We start from the raw sequence: 23844 nt of genomic DNA, 5'->3' as shown, positions 1-23844 counted from the left end.
CCCCCTGAATTGGTGCCTTACCCCATGCAGATCCTCTAGCCTTTTATATGTAAATACTTCTGTAATATATGAATTCCATTTTACTGTGTATCTATGTATTGTATTTTACTGTATCTTTTATGGCCCATTGTGGCCGAAATAAAGAATTTTTGGAATTGGAATTGGCTTACTCTAGAAGTGTTGCAGAAGCCTACTCACATGCAACACTTAGGGAATCATTGGAAACCGAATGCTAATTAACTGAACTAACTATCCTATGGAAGCAAAGAAACTATAAAGGATTCCAGTTCGAAATTTCATCTTTGGAGTGTGCATCTCTAAAACCTCATAGGAGCCACACCTCTCCGAGTGCCTTCAGCATTGGTGTATGCAATCATTTGCTATTGGGATAAGGAAAAGAGAATTGTTAGTCCTGAAGAAGGTGGTTTTATTCTTACAGTTCCACCGAAACGCGTCAACGCTGTCCTTGTTAAATTTGAGGAGAGCCAGTTGCCATTAAAAAGACAAGGAAGCTTTTCTTCCCCTGCAGGGTGCTGTCTACAAGTCTCGAATTAAGAGTGACAAGACAAAATGTCTGTCTCGTATAGTTTTACTGTCCGGAGTTTTTTTTTTTTTTTAGATCAATTGGGGCATAACCCAGATATGTTTTTATGATTTTATTATATTGGTGTTTAAGAAGACATGTTTTTGTACAATTTTAGTCCATGTTTGAAATGATTTATTAAATATGCACATAAGAATAACAATATTTTATTAGATCAATCACTTGATCATTGCAAAAAGTAATACAGTTTAAGATAATAAAAACTTCTCATAAAACAACAATTTAAAAATACTAGTTAAAAAACATTTGATTCCAAGACCCTTTAGCAGCAAACTTAATTATGAGCGAATCAAATAACAGTCATAATTCATCTGTCAATGTGTTCTTATATGGGCATAGTCAGATTAGAAAAACTGTTACAATACATCAGCGTCAAAACAGGCTTATATAATCAACTCCCCAGAGCAGATTTGATTATCTTAGATCTCCTCCACAATAACAAATATCTGGAAAAAGCAAAAGCCAACCACCTTGTGGTGTCAGATGAAAATATTCTAAATGCCTCGGCTGGCCTACTACAAGACAGTAGCCTACAAACTGGTACAATCCATTGTCTCCAATGGTCATCGTATGCATGGCAAAGAAAAGAGAAAATGTACGTTGGACTCAGGTGCTGAAAGGCACGCAGGGCATAGTGAAGTTAAGCCAGTGTTTCTCCAATTTGATCTACAACTATTAAGGGGCAAAGTCCCATATCAAAATTGGAGAAACAATACTCTAGCTTGGGGCGGCTCGATATCATCCAGACATACTTCAAAATCGTAACAAGCAGTCACATTTAAAAAGCTGTAGGTCAAGGAGCCATGTACATTGCACTCGAGACTAGATCGAACTTTGAATTCCCACTACCTTTGTTTTAATGTAGGAACCATACTTCTTTTAATCGAACCAAGATCCTCCCATAGGGAAGCCAGACTTAATCTGAATAACCAATCCCTGATAAAATTTAGCCATTTATACGCCCTGATTGTTTGTGAAGAGCAATCAGCTCTATCAAGGCTTCCTTTATGGGAACTTGTGTATTACTATCCTAGATCTTGATCCAAAAAATCAAGGCTCTAAGGATAGCAAAATGGCCAATTGATCTGAGCGCCAGGTCCAATCTCAATGGTAACAAGGGAGTATTCTTTGGCAGATTCAGAATGGCCCTAATTAATTTATTCTCAGCGATATTCAATTCCTGTAGATTTGAGAGACCCCACAGCTCCGCTCCATATAGTGCTGCTCCCAGGCCATTGGCCCTGTGCAACTCAAGTAGTGGAGAAATGGGTCTAAACGGGGATGTTCTGGATCTCTTGGCAATCGCACTATCTATATGTTGGAGGACCATGCTAGATTCTCACTGATACGGACCCCAAGATAATCGAACACCTTAACCCGCTCTAGGACTTGGGAATCCAACATTAATTTCCCCTTATCATATTTATATGGGTTAAACACCATATACTTGGTTTTCTTACAATTAATCGCCAGTCCCCGAGCTCGATAAGCCCTTTCGAAACTACTTAGTAGATTCTGAATTCCCCTTGGGGTTCTAGCCATTAGGAGTGTATCATCCGCAAAGAGCAAGCAGAGCACCACCTTACCCGCCATTTTAGGAGGATCACTACCACAATTGAAGTGATCACCTATAATCCCATTAATAAAGAGTGAAAATAGGGTGGGGGCTAAGACACACCCTTGTCTGACACCTTTTTGGATCGGGATCTTTCCGGTTAGGCCACCATCACTGTTCCATCTAACTCTGGCAAAGGTATTAAAATGCAGACGGATCAAAGTGTCAACTAAATAGGAGGGTAGGCCCATATCTCTCAGAGCAGACCACAGGACGGATCGACCAATGGAATCGAAAGCAGTCTTAAGGTCCACGAACACAACATACAGGTGGCCTCTAGTGATGGTAACTCCTTTTGAGACTAACATCAGAAATCTGCACACCTGATCAGTTGTACTCGCGTAAATCTTGAAGTCTGCCTGGACATCGGAAAGGATGTTATGTTCCTCGATCCACAGATGAATTCTGGCTAGGACAACTTTACCAAAGATTTTCTGGGAGACATCTATGAGGCTAATTGGCCTATAATTTTCTGGGGACCCCTTATCGCAGTTCTTATATATTGGAATGATTTTGGCACCATTCCATGACCCCGGAATCTCACCTCCTCCCATAATGGCATTTAAGACTGAAGTAAGTAAGGGACTCCAGATTTCAGGTTCCGCCCCATACATGTCTCCTGGTAGCTTGTCGAAGCCAGGGGCCTTCCCTTTCTTGAGGGTTTTTATAGCCAATATGGTCTCACCCACCGTGATCAGCCTATCGTCCTCCGAGGTCAAACTGGTTGTATTTACCCTCAGGGGCATAACAGGCTGGCCACTCTGATCTAAGTACAGGTTCCGAAAGTACTCTTCCCAAATTTGCGGTTGCAGATGGAAATTTTCCACTATTTTGGGATTTGCCATCTGTTTAGCTATAAGAGGCCAAAAGACTTGACTATTTCTCTCTTTAGATGCCACCAGAAGTGACCTCCACTTTTCACCCTCCCATTCCCTTTTTGCCTCCACTTACACAGCCTTATAACTCTTCCTGCTTTCTTTAATGGCTTGTGGTGATTTACTTTTAACTACAGTTATCAAATTAGTTCTAGCTTGTTCACAGTTCCTGTTAAACCAGGGAGCATTGTGTCTTACAGGAATAATTTACCATATTCCCCAGAGAAGTGGGCTCTAAGCCTGGCATTTAGACGTGAAAAGATTGGCATGGTATCTGCCACTCCACCATTAATCTGCATAAGATCAGAAAGAGCTAGCTCAACCTTTTGGTATATCTTAGGGAGAGACTCCCCATCAGATAGTATCATCGCCACCTTATCCTTTTCTCATCATTTCTTGCTGCCACGGGAGCACTTTTTGGAATGGTTTCCCTTTGCCACGCTACTAGGTTAGACATTGTTAATACAAGGGCATTATGGTCGCTATCAGACCTATTCTGGACCATCATATCCTTTACATTTGGCCATAGATCGATATCGACCAAGATATAGTCTATTCTGGATCTGCTTGGCCCTCTGTGGAATGTATGGCACGCAGTTCTATCAGATGTTGTTCTGCCATTACAGGCCCGAACACCAAAATCAATAGTCAAGGACATGACCTGTTGTGCACCCCTTGTACTCTTTTTTTGTTGGCGGGATTTCTAGTTTCTTAATGCCTCTTGCTTCTTCCTCCTCAGCTATTAGTTCCTGAATATAATCTACCGGCTCAAACGAGACATTGAAATCGCCAGCAACTATCAATAGATGGTTCCCTCTATCTAGTTCTAGATGGTTTGACAGTGTAGGTATAGTGTCAGAAAGTTTGTGTGGATTACTACAACGATTATATGCATTTATTAACTTTACTGGGGGTTTCCCTTTTGCAAGCCCTAATGACAGCCCTAAAATATACACTGAGCCTAAATCGAGAACTTTAAGTTTGCAGGCTATTGTGTTTCTAATCCATATGTGAAGGCCACCGACAGGTCGACCCATTTGCCCCTTTTTGGCTTCAATACTAAAAGTAGTATAGCCAACCCTGTACACTTTTTCAACTGCCCAGGTTTCTTGCAGAAGGCAAATGTGAAATGTATCCATCATGGAACACCAGTCTGGATCGATCTTGTAGTTTCGGTGTAATACCTGCCACATCCCAGGCGATGATTTCCAGATCTTGGACATTTTTCCCTATGGCCCGGGGATTCCTTTCAGAGAGGGATGCCATCCCCTCACCCCCACCTTCTGGCTGTAACAGGGAAAGGTTGGATAATACGGTAGGGGATTTAGGGATGACAGCTACCTTTCTAGGCCAGACAATTGATTTTGTCAGGTCTGTGCCTCTCGCGCCCTCTAACCCAGGAGGTGCAATGTCCCTGCTCATATCTAGTCAGTCTAGATCATCCAGGCCTGACAACAGTTGGAATCTATTTCTTAATTCGGGTGCATGAGGTAGCTTAGGGTTAGGTTCATGCTGTGGGAGAAACCTACCTCCCTTAATCTGCCATACTTCCTGTACAAAGTGCCTATAAAAGAAAGCAAGGGGTAATAACTTAGGACCTCTTCCATCCCTGAGTGCTTCCAGCTGGGGGCCCCAACTGAGAAGCCATGAGGCCATATGTCTGTAATTTATAACTATGGAATCCCCAGCAACATACTTCACAGAAGCACCAATCCAGTCCACCCGCCTTACATACAGGATATCCTGAGAAAATACACCTGAGAAGTTTGTGTGCTGGGATAGTCAATGGCATACTTTGTTCTTTAGTTCAATAAAAGATTCCCGTTTGTTTTCCATTAGGGGAACGACATTTACAATCACAACCACATACGGGGAACATTCAGGGGGAATATGTAGTATTGTTTTAGCGCCATAGGAATTTCCAATAGGCCCGGGTTGAGGGTTGGATTTAGGTGGTTCATTAGAGCACCTTTCCCCCCTATTGCCAGATACATTACATAGGTTGGTACTAATGCCTGCTGGTCTAGATAAAGTATTTACCTGGTCTTGTACTCCACAAGGGATAAGACCTCCCTGTGTTGGGTGTGTTACACTGGGAGGTATAGTGGGTTGCTCTAGTATGGACTTACTGTTTGATTTATCCATTCGCCCTGTTTTACCCTCGGCCCTTTTAGGGGGTGCTCGGAGACCTTGCTCCCTACCTGAACTGACCTCTATACCACTTCCCCCATTATTACGCTTGCCTCCCTCATGCCCTAAAATTCCTTTGACACATTTATACATTAGATCTACAGATGCCTCAAGTTTCTCCAGTCTCAAACTTACTGGAAGAAGAATTTTTGACATCGATTGATCAAGGCGCACTATTGGCGCGTCAACTATACAAGCCACGGAAGCATCCAAGTTGCCTGGGGTAAGTAGGCCATTTGTCACCGGACATTCATCACCTGTATCAACCTCATCAGATGCTAGTTCTTTTGCCTTATGCATTGATCTAGTAGGAATATAGCAAGCTTGACCGGTATGTTTCACTTTCCTCTTTTTCTCAGCACCACCACCATGATCTACTGTCGGCCCCACCCTTGAGCCCAATTGACCCAAGATTAAAATTGTGTCATCTACTGGGCACAAGTTTAGATTACATGGTTCGCTCTCAATGTTGGCATCAATATCAATGTTATTTGGCATAGGGGATTGGGTAAGGTTCATAGTACCTGGGGTTGCTTGATTGTTTACCACCCCTCCTCCAACTGACATCCGTCGCTCGGCTGACTCAATTTCTTTTTCGATTGCCTTTGATGCTTTAAGTAAATAGCAATCCAGGGTTAAACTTGTCAATTGCTTCGGTGTGTTCACCTTTGTACCGCCTTCTTTCCGTTTAGGCAACATTTTTCCCAGGTATAGACGACTACTCCCCGGTCAAGCAGTGTAGTACCCACAGTGAATGAGTTTACAAGCCGAGCTCCCTTTTTTCCAACATTAGAGGCAACGCGTACCAAATAAAAGTGCACTCAGAAGTTAGCAATGGAACGAAATATAAAGAGCCTGGCCTGGCCCGGCCTCTTCCAGCCTCTGACGGGCACAGACGGGCCTGCCCTTGACCCGGGGTTCGCCCGCGCGTCCAGCGCTGCAGGAGTCCGGTATTGCTTTTATGCGCCTCCTGGCGCGGAAAGGGTGACGTGCCTCGACCAGCACAGCCTGCTGGACGCTGTGGTCCTGCCCCCAGAACCGGGAAACTGCTGCTCGGTTTGTTCAAGCGTCCCGCGCAGTGGGAGCCCGGTATTGCTTTTATGCGTCTCTTGGCGCGGAAAGGGGGACGTGCCTCGACCAGCACAGCCTGCTGGATGCTGTGGTCCTGCCCCCAGAAACAGGAAACTGCTGCTCTGTTTGTTTGCGCGTCCCACATAAGTGCTTACACATTCTAAGTAGAGCTTCCATTTTAATTTCTAGGAAATAACTGATGTGTGAGTCGAATATTAGATATATGAGTGAGTAAGACTAAAAAAGGATTTCCAGAGGGAAAATTAGTTTTTTAACTAATAAATATTTATGTTTCATTCAGCCAAGTATTTTTAACCCACTAATATTCTCTACCACTCTTATACCTGACCTGACCTGACTGTGGTCGGTGACGGTCGCTCCACCCGCCGCGTGCCTCCCCGTGAGTGTGCCCGGTGCCCCCACCTGCCTGTCCCTGCTCGCTCCCAGTGCTTCTGTCCCTGAGCTTGTTTTCTAGCCTTCTGGTTCCTCCTTGGTTCCTCTTTGTTTTGCCTTGGTTCTCCCTGGGCTTCTTTGTTTTGCCTTAGTTCTGTGCCCCCACCTGCCTGTCCCTGCTCGCTCCCAGTGCCTCTGTCCCTGAGCTTGTTTTCTAGCCTTCTGGTTCCTCCTTGGTTCCTCTTTGTTTTGCCTTGGTTCTCCCTGGGCTTCTCGCCGTCTCCGCGTCCTCCCCGCTCCCTGCCGCTGCTCCCCTGCGGCCCCCACCACCCCTGCTGCCGAGTACCCGATCCCCTCCCCGCGCCACCCCGCTCCCGCCTCCCAGCTGCTCCTCCCTCCCCCCGGATTACTTAAGTGGCGGCCAGCGCGACGGGGAGCTGTGACCTGACCTGACTGTGGTCGGTGAAGGTCGCTCCACCCGCCGCGCGCCTCCCCGTGAGTGTGCCCGGTGCCCCCACCTGCCTGTCCCTGCTCGCTCCCAGTGCTTCTGTCCCTGAGCTTGTTTTCTAGCCTTCTGGTTCCTCCTTGGTTCCTCTTTGTTTTGCCTTGGTTTTCACTGGGCTTCTTTGTTTTGCCTTGGTTCTGTGCCCCCACCTCCCTGTCCCTGCTCGCTCCCAGTGCCTCTGTCCCTGAGCTTGTTTTCTAGCCTTCTGGTTCCTCCTTGGTTCCACTTTGTTTTGCCTTGGTTCTCCCTGGGCTTTTCGCCGTCTCCTCGCCCTCCCCGCTCCCTGCCGCTGCTCCCCTGAGGCCCCCGTACCCCCCTGCTGCCGAGTACCCGATCCCCTCCCCGCGCCACCCCGCTCCCGCCTCCCAGCTGCTCCTCCCTCCCCCCGGATTACTTAAGCGGCGGCCAGCGCGACGGGGAGCTGTGACCTGACCTGACTGTGGTCGGTGACAGTCGCTCCACCCGCCGCGCGCCTCCCCGTGAGTGTGCGAGGTGCCCCCACCTGACTGTCCCTGCTCGGTCCCAGTGCTTCTGTCCCTGAGCTTGTTTTCTAGCCTTCTGGTTCCTCCTTGGTTCCTCTTTGTTTTGCCTCGGTTCTCCCTGGGCTTCTTTGTTTTGCCTTGGTTCTGTGCCCCCACCTGCCTGTCCCTGCTCGCTCCCAGTGCCTCTGTCCCTGAGCTTGTTTTCTAGCCTTCTGGTTCCTCCTTGGTTCCTCTTTGTTTTGCCTTGGTTCTCCCTGGGCTTCTCGCCGTCTCCTCGCCCTCCCCGCTCCCTGCCGCTGCTCTCCTGCGGCCCCCGCTACCCCTGCTGCCGAGTACCCAATCCCCTCCCCGCGCCACCCTTCTCCTCCCTCCCACTCCGCCCCACCACTACGCCATATATGGCGGAGTACGCACGTACGCGCAGCGGGCGCGCCCTTTGCGCGCCAAAGGCAAGATCGTCTGCGCCTGTCCGCGCCTGGACCACGCCCAGCGCCAGACCCCCTGGCCCCCGCAGATGCCATCCCACCCGCCGGACGTACGACGCCGCCACCCTCAACGCACTCAACATCGGCCGGATCCCGAATTGCCACCAAGCCACCCCAGGACGCACCCACGGACCCTTCACCTGCCAATCCTGCAAGTTCACCTGCATCAGGACATGCACCGCACCAGCACCCGCCAAGCCAAGCGCCAACAGCAACCACCTGAAGTGCATCCTGCTCAACACCCGCTCCGTCCACAGACACGCCGTGGAACTATGGAACCTGCTCGACACCACAGCTCCAGACGTCGCCTTCCTCACGGAAACCTGGATGAACGCCTCCTCAGCGCCCGACATCGCCATAGCCATCCCGGACAGCAACAAGATCATCCAGAGGGACCGCGTCAACCAGACCGGAGGGGGCATCGCCATCGTCCACAAGAACACCATCCGGATCACAACCAACTTCGACGTCACCCCCATAGCCGCTGAACATCTCCATTTCCAGATACACACCGACCCCAAGACCACTCTCAGAGGCACCCTCATCTACAGACCCCCAGGACCCCGCACACAATTCAGCGAAGACATCGCAGACTTCATCAGCCCACACGCCCTCGCCTCCGCCGACTACATCCTCCTAGGGGACCTCAACTTCCACCTGGAAAACAACAACGACAACAACACCACCACTACCCTACTGGACAACCTCGGACAAGCAACTGGTGAACACACCCACTCACTACGCCGGACACACACTTGACCCTGTCTTCTCCTCCAGCAAGTACGTCTCCTTCAGCCACGCCACCGGACTCCACTGGACAGACCACAGCTGCGTCCACTTAAATCTACAGAAGGACCACAACTCACCACCACCCGCAACAGGCTCCCCGCAGGAGCTGGAACAAGATCACCTCCGACCAGCTCACCACATCCCTGAACAAGAACCCTCCCGCCAGATCAACGGACCCCAACCAAGCAGCCGACAACCTCACACAGTGGATCACCAACTGCGCTGACGACCTCGCACCCTTGAAAAATCATCCCAACAGACCCGGAAGCAAGAAAGCCCCCTGGTTCAACGACGATCTCAAGAACTCCAAGAAAAACTGCTGTACCCTCGAGAAAACCTGGCGAAACAACCCGACTACAGACAACATGACCGCCCTAAAGCACGCCACCTGCAAACACCACCAGCTGATCCACACCACCAAGAAGTCAGCATTCAAGGATCGGCTAGACAACAACGCACACAACAGCAAGGAACTCTTCAGCATCGTCAAAGAGCTCTCCAACCACAGCGCAGGAACCAACGACATCACTCCCTCACAAGACCTCTGCGACTCACTCACCTCGTTCTTCCACAGCAAGATCGCAGACATACACAACAGCTTCGGACCACAGACCACGCACCCAACCACTGAGCCGACACCCCCCACCAGCACCCTCCGCGCCTGGGCCCCGGTCAGCACCGAAGACACGATCCACACGATGAACACCATCCACTCCGGATCGCCAACCGACCCAAGCCCCCACCACGTTTTCTACAAAGCAGACTCCATCATCGCACCCCAACTCCAGAACATCATCAACTGCTCCTTCGACACCGCCACCTTCCCGGAGAGCTGGAAGCATGCCGAACTTAGCGCCCTCCTGAAAAAACCCTCGGCAGACCCCACCGACCTCAAGAACTACCGCCCCATCTCGCTCCTCCCGTTCCCCGCCAAAGTCATCGAGAAGACCATCAACAAACAGCTTGCCGCCTTCCTCGAGACGAACGGATCCTCGACCACTCACAGTCAGGCTTCCGAGCCAACCACAGCACCGAAACCGCCCTCATCGCAGCCACTGACGACATCCGAACCCTGCTCGACAACGGGAAAACAGTGGCCCTCATCCTCCTGGACCTCTCCGCAGCGTTCGATACTGTCTGCCACCGCACCCTAGTACAACGCCTCAGCAACGCCGGAATCCAGGCGAAGCGGCACTGGACTGGATCACCTCGTTCCTCGCCGGAAGAACCAAGAGAGTCCGCCTCCCCCCGTTCAGATCCGGAGCCACCGAAGTCATCTGCGGCGTACCACAAGGCTCATCACTCAGCCCGACCCTCTTCAACGTGTACATAAGCCCCCTCGCAGCCATTGCACCCCAACACAACCTCAACATCATCTCCTACGCAGACGACACCCAGCTGATCCTCTCCCTCACCAGCGACCCAGCCACCGCCAGAACCAACCTACACAAAGGGATGAAAGACGTAGCCGAGTGGATGAAGACCAGCCGCCTGAAGCTGAACTCAGACAAGACGAAAGTCCTCATCCTGGGACGACTCCTGGTGGCCCCCCACCCTGGGCAGCGCACCCAAACCAACGGACCACGCACGCAACCTGGGCTGCATCCTAGACTCCTCCCTCTCGATGACCAGACAAGTCAACGCCGTCTCATCATCGTGTTTCAACATCCTCCGCATGCTACGAAAGATATTCCGATGGATCCCCACCGAAACCAGAAAGACGGTCACCCAGGCACTAGTCACCAGCCGACTGGACTACGGAAACACCCTCTAGACCGGAACCACAGACAAACTGCAAAAAAGACTTCAACGCATCCAGAACGCCTCCGCATGACTCATCCTAGACATCCCCCGACACAGCCACATCTCCGGACACCTGAAAGACCTGCACTGGCTCCCCGTCAGCAAGAGGATCACGTTCAGACTCCTCATCCACGCACACAAGGCCCTCCACCACCTTGGCCCCAAGTACCTCAACGACCGCCTGACCTTCTACACGCCCACCCGCTCGCTACGTTCGACCAGCCACGCCCTCGCCGCCGTCCCACGCATTCGAAGAACCACCATGGGGGGAAGATACTTCTCCTTCCTGGCAGCCAAGACGTGGAACTCCCTCCCCATCCACCTCCGTCTTACCCAAGACCACCTCTCCTTCAGGAAGCAACTCAAGACCTGGCTGTTCGAGCAGTAACGGACCACCCTCCCCCCAAGCGCCTTGATACCCTCCGGGTGAGTAGCGCGCTATACAAATGTCATGATTGATTGATTGATTACCATCATTTACCTTATAGTCCATAGGTTACAAAGTGCTCCCACGTTCCAGTTGGTCGCAGCACACCTCGTCCAGCTGCGGGCTGGGAAGAACCCGATAATGAAGCATGCCACCATGGGACATTTTGGTGGGTGAGGGTTATTTTAAGAAAACTCACTGTTTTCTTTGAACTAAAAAGGTCACTGGGAAGATAGCCAACTCTAACACAGTAGGACTCCTCTTGGTTGTTCGATTAAGTAAGGAGGCTGAGTCCTTTGTAAACCTTACCTCTTTCTCCCCCTTTTGTTTGACTCCCAGTGATTTGCTAGCCTTAATGTTTTCATATTGTTGAATCGTATCTATTAAGTTATGGTCCAAGTATTTTGCTTCTTAGAGATATAAATTGATCCTATCATATGTATGCCCACTGAAAACCTTTGAGGATAGGGGTTGTTCTAATGTCACTTTGCCAGCAGTTAAAGGGCAAAGATAAAGAGGGACAGTGACAGCTTTGTAATGTTCCTTTCTCTAGCTAGAATGACGTTTGGCTGTTAATTTATTGGCCACCTAATGCACAAGTTACTACTTGTGTAACGCTATATCTGTAAGAGACAATAGTTAGTGATAGATTCCTTACCTTAGAATATCCCCAGGCATCAGACTGGATCCGGAATGTTTTTCATCAGCAGTACCCCTGCGCGTCGGTAGGTGGCGCTGTGCGGCTTCTCAGGCGCCACCCTTGTAAATTGTATTTGTAAATTGATACTTGTATAGCGCACTACTCACCCGCAAGGGTCTCAAGGCGCTTTTACGAATACCGCTGTGGAACCCATCCTGACTTTCCCTGTGAGGCGTCCACTCCTCAGCACCTCCAAGGTGGAGGCCAGGCATCCTTAGCGTTGTGGGAGCCGTTGTGGAGATTAAGCAAGCTATTGCCCAGAGTTGCAGAGTGGAACTCCATGATTGGAATAGGCACCGAGGCGAGAATCATCAGGTCCGTGGAATTTTGAGCCCAAGACCCGCCGAGGCGGCGAATTGAACCCTGGTCCCGGGCTAGACCTCTGCATCAGGGTCTGCCGCTCTAATCATTGAGCCACACTTCTCCACACCCTTGCTCGCTAATGTCATTTATTTCTTTTTCTGCGCCAGAAAGCGTATATTCAGTTAGAGCACGTACCCTAGTCACTTTTTGACTAACTTTTTTGAGACTTTTGTCTCTACTTCTTGAGTCTGGACTCCTGATGCCGCATAGGGATGCCTGGGTTTAAATCCTGCGGGGCCTGTCGCCGTACGATGTCGGTGGCCGACCCCTACGGCGTTTGTCTCTATTGTCTGGAACGCGACCATGACTCCCGGTCATGTTCCGACTGTCTGGCCATGGCGCCGACTGCTATGCGGGAGCAGTCCCAAATGCTGCTGGAGGTCCGGCAGTCGTCTCCGCGCAGTTCGAGGTCCAGGGGTCGCTCGAGGGACCTACCGCGGAGCCATCATCATTGCTCCTTGGGGTCGAAGTCTTCACCCTCGGAATCGGGTAAGAGACGTCACGAGCAGAGGAAGCGTTTACACTCTCCGACTTCCCCCTGTCGGTCTCCGGACGCAGACAAGGATTTCTTCCCACACGGCTCCATTGGAGCCTGAGAGTCCCGCAGCCTACCCACCTTATCCAGGTCCGTCGGCGACTCCGGCCCAAGTGCAAGAGTTTCTTGCCGTCATGGACCGCCTTTTCAGGCCTAGGGCTCCCGCCGGCGTGGCTTCAGGCCCTGCGGTCCCAATTGAGGGCCCTTGCTTGCCGCTGGCGGCTCCGACCCCGGCGCTGCAAGGTCCTCCGCCAGCGTCTTCGGCCCCAGTGCCGCAGGATTCTCCGCCAGCGGCTCCGGCCTGGGCGCCCCCTGTGGCTCCGTTCCCGGCAGCGCAATGGGTCCCGTTCGTCCCACCTCCACTCTTGCCCGGGTTTACGGACAATTTTGCTCCGGCTTGGGACCCTAATTGGGACGTGGAGCCAGATCGGCACCGTTCCCGATGCCCTTGGAGCATTTGAATTCCCCTGTGCCTCCCCCACCGCTGCAGCCTGTGCCTCGGGCCGTGGAGGAGGGGGATGACTGGGACCATCTTGCACAGCAGTGTGAGTCCTAACATGAGTGGGCGGAGGAATCGGAGGATGCAGGTGGCCTTGACCTCTCCTCTGAGCCTGGATTTAAGTCTTCTCCTGCTGTCATGGAGGAGGGCGCCACTTATACTGTGGTGCTCCGTAGAGCAGCTGAGGCCCTTGACCTTGATCTGCCTACTGCCATTCTCAAGACGAACCTCCTTACTGAAGTGATTCAGCCGGCGGCAAGTTCTATGGAACCTCTGCTTCTGTTCAATGAGGCCTTGACGAATGTTTTGATGAGTACCTGGTCAAGACCATCCACAGGGGTTCCTTTGGTTAAGAACGTGGCTAGGCGGTGGGTGACCATGCCTTTTAACAAATCATCCTACTCCGGAGAGCCTCGTCATTCAGACCTCCACTTCCCAGAGTTCATTCCCTACCGCCCCGCCGGATAAGGAATCGAAGAAGCTGGAGCAGTTTGGCAAGAAGTTATTTTTCTCTGCCAGCTTGGGGCTGCGGTACGTCAATACCGCATGCCTCTTGGGCCGCTACTCTCACTCTTTGTGGGACTCTGTGGCACAGACACTGCCCCAATGCCTGGAGGAGGTTCAGGCTGTACTTTCCCAAGCTGTTGCGGAGGGGAAGGATGCTGCAAAGTTTGCCATTTGGTGTGGACTGGACACTGCTGATTCTTTGGGGAGAGCGATCTCCACAACAGTTGCCCTGCGTTGCCATGCCTGGCTGCGGCCCACGGGATTTTCAGGGGATGTCCAGAGTTACCCCATGGACATGCCCTTTTGGTGGTACTCACCTGTTTGCGATTAGGCAGACAGTGCGCTGGAGCGTTTCAATGACTCTCGGGCTACAGCAAAGTACTTGGGTTTCTCCACCACTTGCCTGGCAACGTCTACCTTTTGTTCCTTTCGTGGCCATGGAAGGGGCGCCCCTGCATGTTCGTTCAGCCAGAAGCCTGCGCAGATCCAACCTCAGCGCGGCAGCGGGAGTGAAGGCCGTCGTGGCGGCACAGGGAGCCAGCGTGCGGGTCAGTCCACCTCCGCTACCGCAGCATCCGCCTCCAAGCCTTCCTAGTCCGAGCTTTGAGGTGCACCCCACGCCGGTGGGCTGCAGGATTCAACATCACCTCCCCTACTGGCGTTCTGTCACTTCGGACAGGTGGGTGCTGCAAATCGTCCAAAGCGGCTACTCTCACCCCTTCGAGTCTGCCTCCCCAGCCATGCCACCTCAGTTCCACCGCATGTCAGGGGATCACTTTACGCTTCTCCAACAGAAAGTCACGGCACTCCTGGCCAAGGGGGCCATCGAGCGTGTTCCTGGACCAGTAGTAAGACGTGGTTGTTATTCCCACTACTTCCTGGTCCCCAAGAAGGACAAAGGGGGACTGTGCACCATCTTGGACCTCAGAAACGTCAATCCCTTCCTCAGGAAGGAGAAGTTGACTCTGGCTCAGGTCTTGGGTGCCCTCGACCCTGGAGACTGGATGGTAGCTTTGGACTTGCAGGACGCATATTTTCACATCCCCCTCCTGCCGGCCCACTGGCGTTAACTGCAGTTCACGGCAGGCCAGGAGAATTTCCAGTTTACTGTGCTCCCCTTTGGACTTACCAGTGCCCCTCAGGTGTTCACGAAAGTGATGGCGTGGTCGCAGCTCATCTGCGCAGGTGTCAGTCTTCCCATACCGCGACGACTGGTTATTGAAGGCGGGCTCGCCCCAGGCAGTCGTCACCCACCTTCAGACTACGGCCTACCTCCTGCATTTGCTGGGGTTCTCAATCAACATGCCAAAGTCGCCCCGGAGTCCCTCTCAGAAGCTCTCCTTCATCGGAGCGGTTCTAGATTTAACACGGTTTGGGGTTTAACCTCCTGAGCAGCGAGTCCGGGATATTCAGGCTATGATTCAGATCTTTCTGCCTCTGTCCCGGGTTTCAGTCAGTATTACCCTCCGGCTCCTGTGCCTAATGCCCTCCTGCATCCTGCTAATGCAACATGCCAGATGGCATATGCGGGCTCCGGAGTGGGACCTGAAGTTCCAGTGGGCACAGCATCAGGGCAACCTGTCTGTCATTTCCAGAACTCGGAGGGCACTGCACGACAATTGCAGTGGTGGCTCACGAATCGCGATTGGGTCAATGGCAGATCCCTCTCCCTTCCCCAACCGGAGCACACAGTTGTGACGAATGCGTCCCTCCTGGGATGGGGCGGCCACTTGGGAGAGGCGTAGATCAGTGGCCTCTGGTCTCCGGAGAAGTCCCGGCTCCATATCAACTGTTTGGAGCTTTGGGCGATCTGTCTTGCACTGAAGGTATTCCTTCCCACTGTCCGGGGAAGTGTAGTGCAGGTGTTCACGGACAACACAACTGCCATGTGGTATTGCATTAAACAGGGCGGGTGGGGTCATGGACCCTATGTCAGGAGGCTCTGCGCCTCTGAACATGGCTGGAACATCAAAGCATTACCTTGGTGGTTCAAGACCTGGCAGGTTCTCTGAACGCCAGGGCGGGCAAACTCAGCCACCGGTGCTTGATGGATCACGAATGGCATCTGTGGTCTGTTGTATGTCTTTCCACCTATACCACTTCTGCCCAGAGTGCTGAAGAAGATTCGGCACGACCGGACCCAAGTCATCCTTGTGGCTCCAAATTGGGTACGAAGATACTGGTATCCCGAGCTACTCAGCATGGCGATTGATCCCCCGATCAGACGGCTTCTGCGGGAGGATCTTCTGTCGCAGCAGCAGGAGACGGTCCTCCACCCGAACCTGTCCAGCCTCCACCTCCAAGCGTGGAGATTGAGCAGCGACAGTTGACAGCTTTCGATCTTCCTCCGGAAGTCTGTGATGTCATTCTGGCAGCCAGGCATCCCTCCACTAAGACGTGTACGCCTGCAGGTGGAACAGATTTGTGGCTGGTGCACAGCGAAGGCTGTGGATCCCCCTTTCTGCCAGTTTTTCCGAGGTCCTTCTGTTCCCACTATCTTTGGCCCAGCAGGGCTCTGCTCTGGGCACTATCAAAGGTTATATTTCGTCCATCTCCGCCTTTCTACAGCTTCCAGATCAGCCTTCTCTTTTTAAGTCCCCGGTTGTTAACCGTTTTCTTAAAGGCATTACAAATGTTTCCTCCCGTGCCTTTCATAATGCCTCAATGGGACGTAAATCTTGTCTTGACTTATCTGATGTGCGCTCCCTTTGAGCTCCTTCATAACTGTCCCTTCCGTCTTCTCACTCTAAAGACGGCTTTCCTGGTAGCTATCACCTCTGCCAGAAGAGTGAGTGAGCTCCAGGCTCTTTCTTCTAAACCTCCTTACCTTTCTGTTCATCCGGACATGGTGATTTTAAGGACGTGTCCTTCTTTCTTGCCAAAGTTTGTCATGCCCTTCCACATCGGGCAGACCATCACTGTGCCCACCTTCTTTCCGCCTCCACATCCTTCAAAAGAGGAAGAGAGGCTCAACCATCTGGACCCAAATCTGCGCTCTCGTTCTATCTGAATCAGTTCCGGGTGGATGACCAGCTCTTTGTCGGCTACGTAGGCGCCAAAAAAGGTCGGGCAGTGCACAAACGAACCATCTCTCGGTGGGTTGTTCTGTGCATAAAAGCATGTTACTCATTGGCCAAGAAGGTGTGGGGCTGCGTGCCCATTCTACCAGGGCAACGGCAGCCACTACTGCCTTGGGACGCGGCGTTCCCTTGCAGGACATTTGTCAGGTAGCTACGCTCGCTGCACACGTTTACCAAGCATTATTGCCTTGACAGTCAAGTCTGGAGAGACGGCTTCTTTGGCCGTTCTGTTCTTTGTGACTTTCTGATGTAATCTTGTTCGCAGACCCACCACCGGGGTTGGTATTGCTAGGGTATCTATTCTAAGGTAAGGAATCTATCACTAACTTGTCTCTTTCAGATGCACACGTTACTACTTGTGGAACAATATATCTAAGAGACATTAGTTAGTGATTCCTTACCGCCCCACCCATCCTCCCCATTCTGCGAACTGATTTCTAGGGTTAAGGTCATCCCTTTCAGGGCCCTAGTTTCATGGAACCAGTGGTCAGTGTCTTGCATGGCTCTGCGTTCCTAGTTGCGGAAAGTCATGTACAGAACTGACGTCAGCGCGCATGGGTGGCACCTAAGAAGTCTCTGTGACGTCATATCGGTGCTTACGATGCCAGCGACGGACGCAGAGCCGCCTGCACGACACCACCTACAGACGCGCAGGGGTACTACTGACTAAAAACTTTCTGGATCCAGTCTGACGCCTGGGGATATTCTAAGGTAAGGAATCTATCACTAACGTGTCTCTTTCAGATTATGGGTTCCACACATATTAGTTTCACACAATGAGGACATTTTGGCACATCTAGAATTTCCCATGATTTACAAAAATAAATTGTCATTCAAATGAATCAAATACATTACTTTATTTCCTCTCATGATATTACCATTAAAGGGTCAACAGTTCGGCTTCTGATTATAAGTCAAGTTCTATCCCTCTTGAGGGAGACAGACAACTGTGAATCCACAGAAGTACCTGTTTTACATACGGAAGCCTAGGTCAGTTTCAATATTCAGTTATTATAATAATAAAATATTTTTAAAAAAAACAAAAAAACATATCTTAACTATAAAGAGGCAAGTTAGAGGAAAGTAGGTCTTTAGGAGAAAGTCTGAGCGCTACCTCTACCTCCAAACCATGCTTAACTGCGAAAGTGATACCATTAAAAGGCATTTCCCTTGCGTGCACTCCCCTCCCCCTACTTTCCCAGATGCAATGATATTGGGCTATTCAGATTCAAATGCACATCTAAATGCCTCGATTTATGTGGCCCTTAAACTCCAAGAGGATAACAGATATATATGTCGCCCCGACTGATGTCAAGATCCACTATGACCAAAAGCACAGATTTGTTGACTACAGTCCCATCAGCCCTGTCTGCACCCGGAGACAACCATCCACCGGTTTTACTGGTTTCAGCCATCTTGTCTGCTGGTGTCCAAATCCCACGGATAATGTGTAAGTCTCGGATCATCTCTGCCATGCTCACAGTCATTTTTTGGAATGGTCAGTGTGGTTCATCTCCCCAAAGAGGAAAGATCGTAAACCCCCCATGGTGCACCACCAGTATTACTTGAGTCTTTCAAAGAGTGGACTATGCATAGTTAACCTTCTCAATGACAGATCAGTTTAAACAGGTGGCTCCACTGATATTTAACATCTTTGAATTTCTAGAAATCAGTGATGTGTCTAAAGGCTTTGCATTTTGTCAGGATTAATGGACAGGTGTTGGTAGAGATATACCTGAGGTCTAGTATAAGAGATGCCCCGCCTCATTGCTGTGATTTGGACATTATAGCTCTATGTCTGAAAAGAAATGCACCCTTACTAGTACATTCAGTGAGAGCAGTTTCTATTTCACACCTGTGGAGACCGTATAAACTGATCGATTTTAAATGATTGAAATTTCACTTTTTTCCCCGCACCCTATTCTTCTTTTTATAAGAAAGACAATTACGGAACCCCAACAAATTCCTTAAGAAGGGACTATTAAAATTCGATCTAGAAAATAAATAGTCTCAATGAGGCCGTGATCTCCAACTATTGACCACTACGGCGTATGGAAATTTGACTTGTGAAACCTTCACATTTTGAATATGTTAACAAGTCTCTGTTTACTTTAAAAAGTATGACTATTGATATGTATCAATTACGTAGATGATACCCACGACTATGGGAATTGTAATACCCAATGTCTTTGTATTTTTGTTGTACTTTCCCTTTTTTTTTTTTTAAATGTCTTAAAAAAGATTTGAAATCAAAGCAATGAGAGTAACCCCTTATATACAATGGGGAACGTTTTTAAATCACCTTTGTGACACTATTTCCAATTATAAAGATCTATTGCATAGTGCCTAAAATTACAACATTTTATTTGCCACTAATGTATACCATATATCAGACTAAAATGATAGTACAATATTTCATTTATTTTAAACCACATATATTAATCCATAATTTTATACAAAATGTATTTCATATTGCACATCATTAATATCGTCACAGTGTATTCAACAAATATCTTATAACTGTTAATCATCAAAAAATCCTAACCTAAAAAACAAAAGCTGTTGATGCAGCATTTCGGTGGTACCCTAGTTTACCCCAACTTCTTCAGGACAGACATTAAAATATATAGTACTACTTTAAAAAAACAAAAGTTATGTTATTCTTTAATGTAGGAAACTGATGTTCATTGTTCCACAATGTGTTCGTTTGTCATTACACGCCATCCAGCCATTCTTCGTTGGGCTGACTCAGATTTCCACAATTGGTATATGCTCTTATTTTCTGGGAAAGCACATCCACTAATCCCAGGGTTTGTTATTTCTCCATTTAGAGCTGGGCTGAATTAAGAGAATAACAGCAAGGTGAGTGCAATGGTATATTAGGCAGAATGCCCTTTGACAGGAATGTGTGCAGTGATGTATGTTGCACAAAGTTCCCATTTAAGTGCAAGTTCCGGAACCAAGTGATTTTGTACATCTTTACAGGAAGTTCTTAAAAGACCCCTGTACACAGGCTGTGAGGCAAATTTCAATAGAGTCACCCTCAAAACTCTACAAACGCCACTTGATCTGAGATCCAAGTTGATTTCACAATTCAAATGTCATTCAAATGTCAGTGCACTACAGCAGTTTGTTTTGGCTGATGTAGTTATGTCAAAATAGCACTACCATTAAATTATCACAATGAGTCTAAGCTTTGGCTTGAAAAACTGCAGCTTAAAAGGATTTTCCTGAGAGGAAATTGTATAGTCGTGCCTTCCATTTATGACTGTTCTTAGGAGGAGACTCTTCTGGGAAGGACTGCACGGTAAAAGGCTATCTATCATTAGGTAGAAAATGTGTTTTACTAAAGAAACTGCAGGTGATATGTAATCTTAAGACTTGCTGAATCTATATGTATTTGACATTGGATCTACAATGCACTAAATTGTAAAACAGATTCATTCTTTGAAGATTAACGGCTTGGAACTTACAATTTAGGAATTTAAATCATTTAGAAATGTCAGTAACTGCCTGGGAGAATAGACTGCTAAGTTTAAAAGACACTATGTTTTCATCACCATGAAAGCATAACACCTTTTTTGCAGTCATGATACAAATTCAGCTATATGCCAGAGGCAGCACTGTAACCAATAACTTAAACATGTACTTATATTGGACTTTGGGCCTGTCCCTTGCTTATGACTGGAAGGCCTACTTAACTATTACAGGTCCCTGTTCCTGACTCTATGGTTTTCCTCCTGAATCTTGTGTTTCCTCTGCTCAGTGGAGCATTTTGCTTTTACCATATTTTAGTGGGATAGGATGCATCCTTCCAGATTTGACATTAGGGGACTACTTTTCTTTTTGCAGGTTTGTTTCGCATTGCAGGTCTTGTATTCGAAGGAAGTGCATGGCCCTTTCTCCTTCTGTTTCTGCCTGTTCCCCCACTCTCTTTATCCAGGGTATCTCTCTGTGCCACTTCCCCACCCACTCACTCTCTCTTGTGCCTGCCCCTGCACCCTCACTACATGTTTCTGCAGTTCGTGGTAGAACACTAGTGCTCCTGCTCGCTCACCTCTCCCTGTTCCCCAGAGTCCAGATTTCAAGTTGAAGTCTGAATACAACAACTGCAGTCTCCCGCCATTCACTGCTCTCTACCATTTGACGTGTATGAACTGTGACGTCATCTAGGAATGGAACAATAAAAAATGTATAGATATACCCTTCCAAGATGGTCCTCTTGAGCTACTGCTTTTGCCAATGTGTGTGCTCCAAACAAGCACTGGTAAAGCCAATTTTGGCAACAGCCATCTCCAGTTCACTATTCTACGGGCATTCGCAAAGCCAACTCAGCAAACAAATAACACTGGGATTGCTAGTGTTTGCCAACTATACGCCTAGAAGAAGGAATTTCACTGAAAGCAAAGGCAACGCTTACTAAGTGTATTATATGTTTTTCCACATAGCTAATGTCCTACCTGTGAATCCAAGTACCATACATGTGGAAGTAAATTAGTCTTGTCATAACAGACTATCACACCACTGAAAGTGGGGTCTCGTAATAAGGAAAGGAGGCATCCTTTGTGTGCACTTTTGCAATTAAAGTGAATAAATGCACTTACTTCCATGCAGTTCAAAAATTTCTCCGATCAGCATGAAACATGGTTCAGCAAGAGCATCTCGTTTCCCGTCCACATCCTCCCCGAAGTCTGAGAGGTCAAGATCTTCTTCGGTATCTTCCTGGAACAAAATGGGCTTAAGACTGTAAGTTACTAATCTCCTCCTGGATAATATCATAGAGCCACTACAGAATGTGTTGGTGATGAGCAACTGCCCAACAGCCCTAACTAAGTAAATACAAATATTATGCATGACCACAGTGCACTGACTGACACAAAGAACTTGTAAAAGTCTTTTTTCAGCCGGTGCAGCTCGAAGATGCACAAGTGCTACTTTAAACCTTTAAATGTTCACAAAACTCTAATGGTGCCTCTCCATCACAATGTGGACCCAGGAATACATTGTAATAGGGAAGTGGGCATTGTAACCTGGATCCTTTGTAGACATTTCATACTTATAATTCTATTACGTGCAGCCTGCACTTTCCATATTGTACCACGTGCACTTATGTGAAAGACGCACTTTGCGAACTGTGGCCTGCTCCCTGTACACCATGCATCGGTGATTGGTTCTCTGAACCCATGGGAATCTGCAGCTTTGCTCCCTTCTCATTGTACCCCAAACATCTCAGGGCTTGGTGGCCAGCACGATGAAATCTACACCCTTGAACCAGTAAAGCTGTTCCCAATCCTTCGCACCCCACTTTTAGAACAACTTTAAACTCCTTTACACACTTTATTTACCTTAACTGTGCACCGATGGAAACAACATCATTTACCTCAACCATTGACAGAGTGAGATTGAATATGTTCCCAAACAATACTTCACTGGCCATTATCCCCTGCCTTGCTTACCAGACTCCAGCATTCTTTTTCCATTTCACTTTTATTTGTCTAGTTAATAAAAACCATTACAAAAATTCATTAAATTCACATAATAAAAAGAACTGTAGTGCGATTTCAAACATATCTGTCAGAAGTCGGCCTGACAGAACTTTCTGCCACTTCCACATGATTAATTTAATACACATTATAAAAGTAAACAAAGGTAAAAACTCATTGGTCTAAAATGAAAGAAATGTCAATCTGGAAAGAGCATGCAATATTCATTTATAAAAATGTGGATTTCTGCTAAAGTGCATGATAAATGTAAATTGCTGCTAGTTGGTGCATCTCTTACTCTCAGAGCATTCTTTGTCACACACACTTCTAACTGCTCATGTGGCTTCCCAGTTTCCATATCCCCCACCCATTACAGCCTCGACCTGCCACATCGTTTTGTCATCGCAAGTGAATATTCTACAAACCCTTAACCCTTACAAACTAGTCACTAACAGCCGTCTTTTAACGCCTTTGGGATGCTTGGTCAGCCTACAATAAAACATGTCGTAACATTTCTACTCCCACTGAGCGTCACTTCATGTCACCACCATCAGGGAGTCCTGGATTGATCCAAAGGATTGAGCAACACCCGCTGCTCTCCATATCAGACATTACACTTCTTCAAACTTGATGTGCTTGGATCACACAGGAGGAGGGTTCGGCCTCCTCATTACCAAGCTCCTGCTGAAAACTCATGTAATACACTCAATAAACCTCTCTTTAAAACTTCGTTGTCATCAGCATTGTTCTCTTTAAAGCAGGTGAAGGAATGAGAGGAAAGAAAGAGAGGCTGGAGAAAGATCAAAGGAGGAGGACGAAAATAGCGAATAGGAGACAGTGAATGAATGGATAGAAAGAGAGCAGGACTGGTGTTAACATTTTGCCAGGGCTGCTTTTTATTCCTAATTCCACCCTGATCTGACCCTCAAGATTGCCCCCCCGTACTATCCAATAATTAGTCTATATTCTCAAAATGAAAAAACACTTACTCTCTAGCCTCTTATTTGAAGTGCACAGCAACCAAACTATAAAAGATAACTTCAACTTATGAATATTTTATTTACTATATAGAATTATAGAATCGGATTCAACACATCAATACATTTACAAAAAATACAATAACAGTCTGCATTAGTAGAGGGTAGCAATGTTTTGCAGTCATATCATTCTTAATAAACACTGGAAATAACAGTTTAGGGGCAAATGTTATGCAAAGCTGAACATACAAACGGCATGGGTTAAGTTTTGTTCCCCATTGTTGCATAATGGACACAAAAATGTTTCAATATTCAATCCCTCCTCGGGGGAGCGGGGGGAGGGCGTGGCTTGCGCGCCGGCCAAGATGGCGGCGTAGTCCCGGAGCTCCGCATCGAGCCTCGGAGCCTCGCGTTTCTCCGTGGCACAAGGGGACCTGTTCTCCATGTAGTACGCCGTTTTT

The 23844-nt window shown here is 48.5% G+C and overlaps 1 protein-coding gene across 3 annotated transcripts in view; it reads right to left on the bottom strand.

Annotated features, from left to right (window-relative positions):
• Positions 1-23844, bottom strand: part of SNX25 (sorting nexin 25) — a 1510914-nt gene that overhangs the window by 94073 nt on the left and 1392997 nt on the right. For all 3 annotated transcript variants that reach the window (XM_086962502.1, XM_086962503.1, XM_086962504.1), the window contains one exon: positions 21528-21645. In XM_086962502.1, coding sequence (XP_086818628.1) covers positions 21528-21645 — 118 coding nt within the window. The remainder of the gene's footprint in view (positions 1-21527; positions 21646-23844) is intronic.

This window comes from Lissotriton vulgaris, chromosome 3_1 (assembly GCF_964263255.1).
Source record: "Lissotriton vulgaris chromosome 3_1, aLisVul1.2, whole genome shotgun sequence".
Classification (NCBI taxonomy): domain Eukaryota; kingdom Metazoa; phylum Chordata; class Amphibia; order Caudata; family Salamandridae; genus Lissotriton; species Lissotriton vulgaris.
Note: the sequence above shows the minus strand (reverse complement) of the source record. Positions and strands in the feature narration are given on the sequence as shown.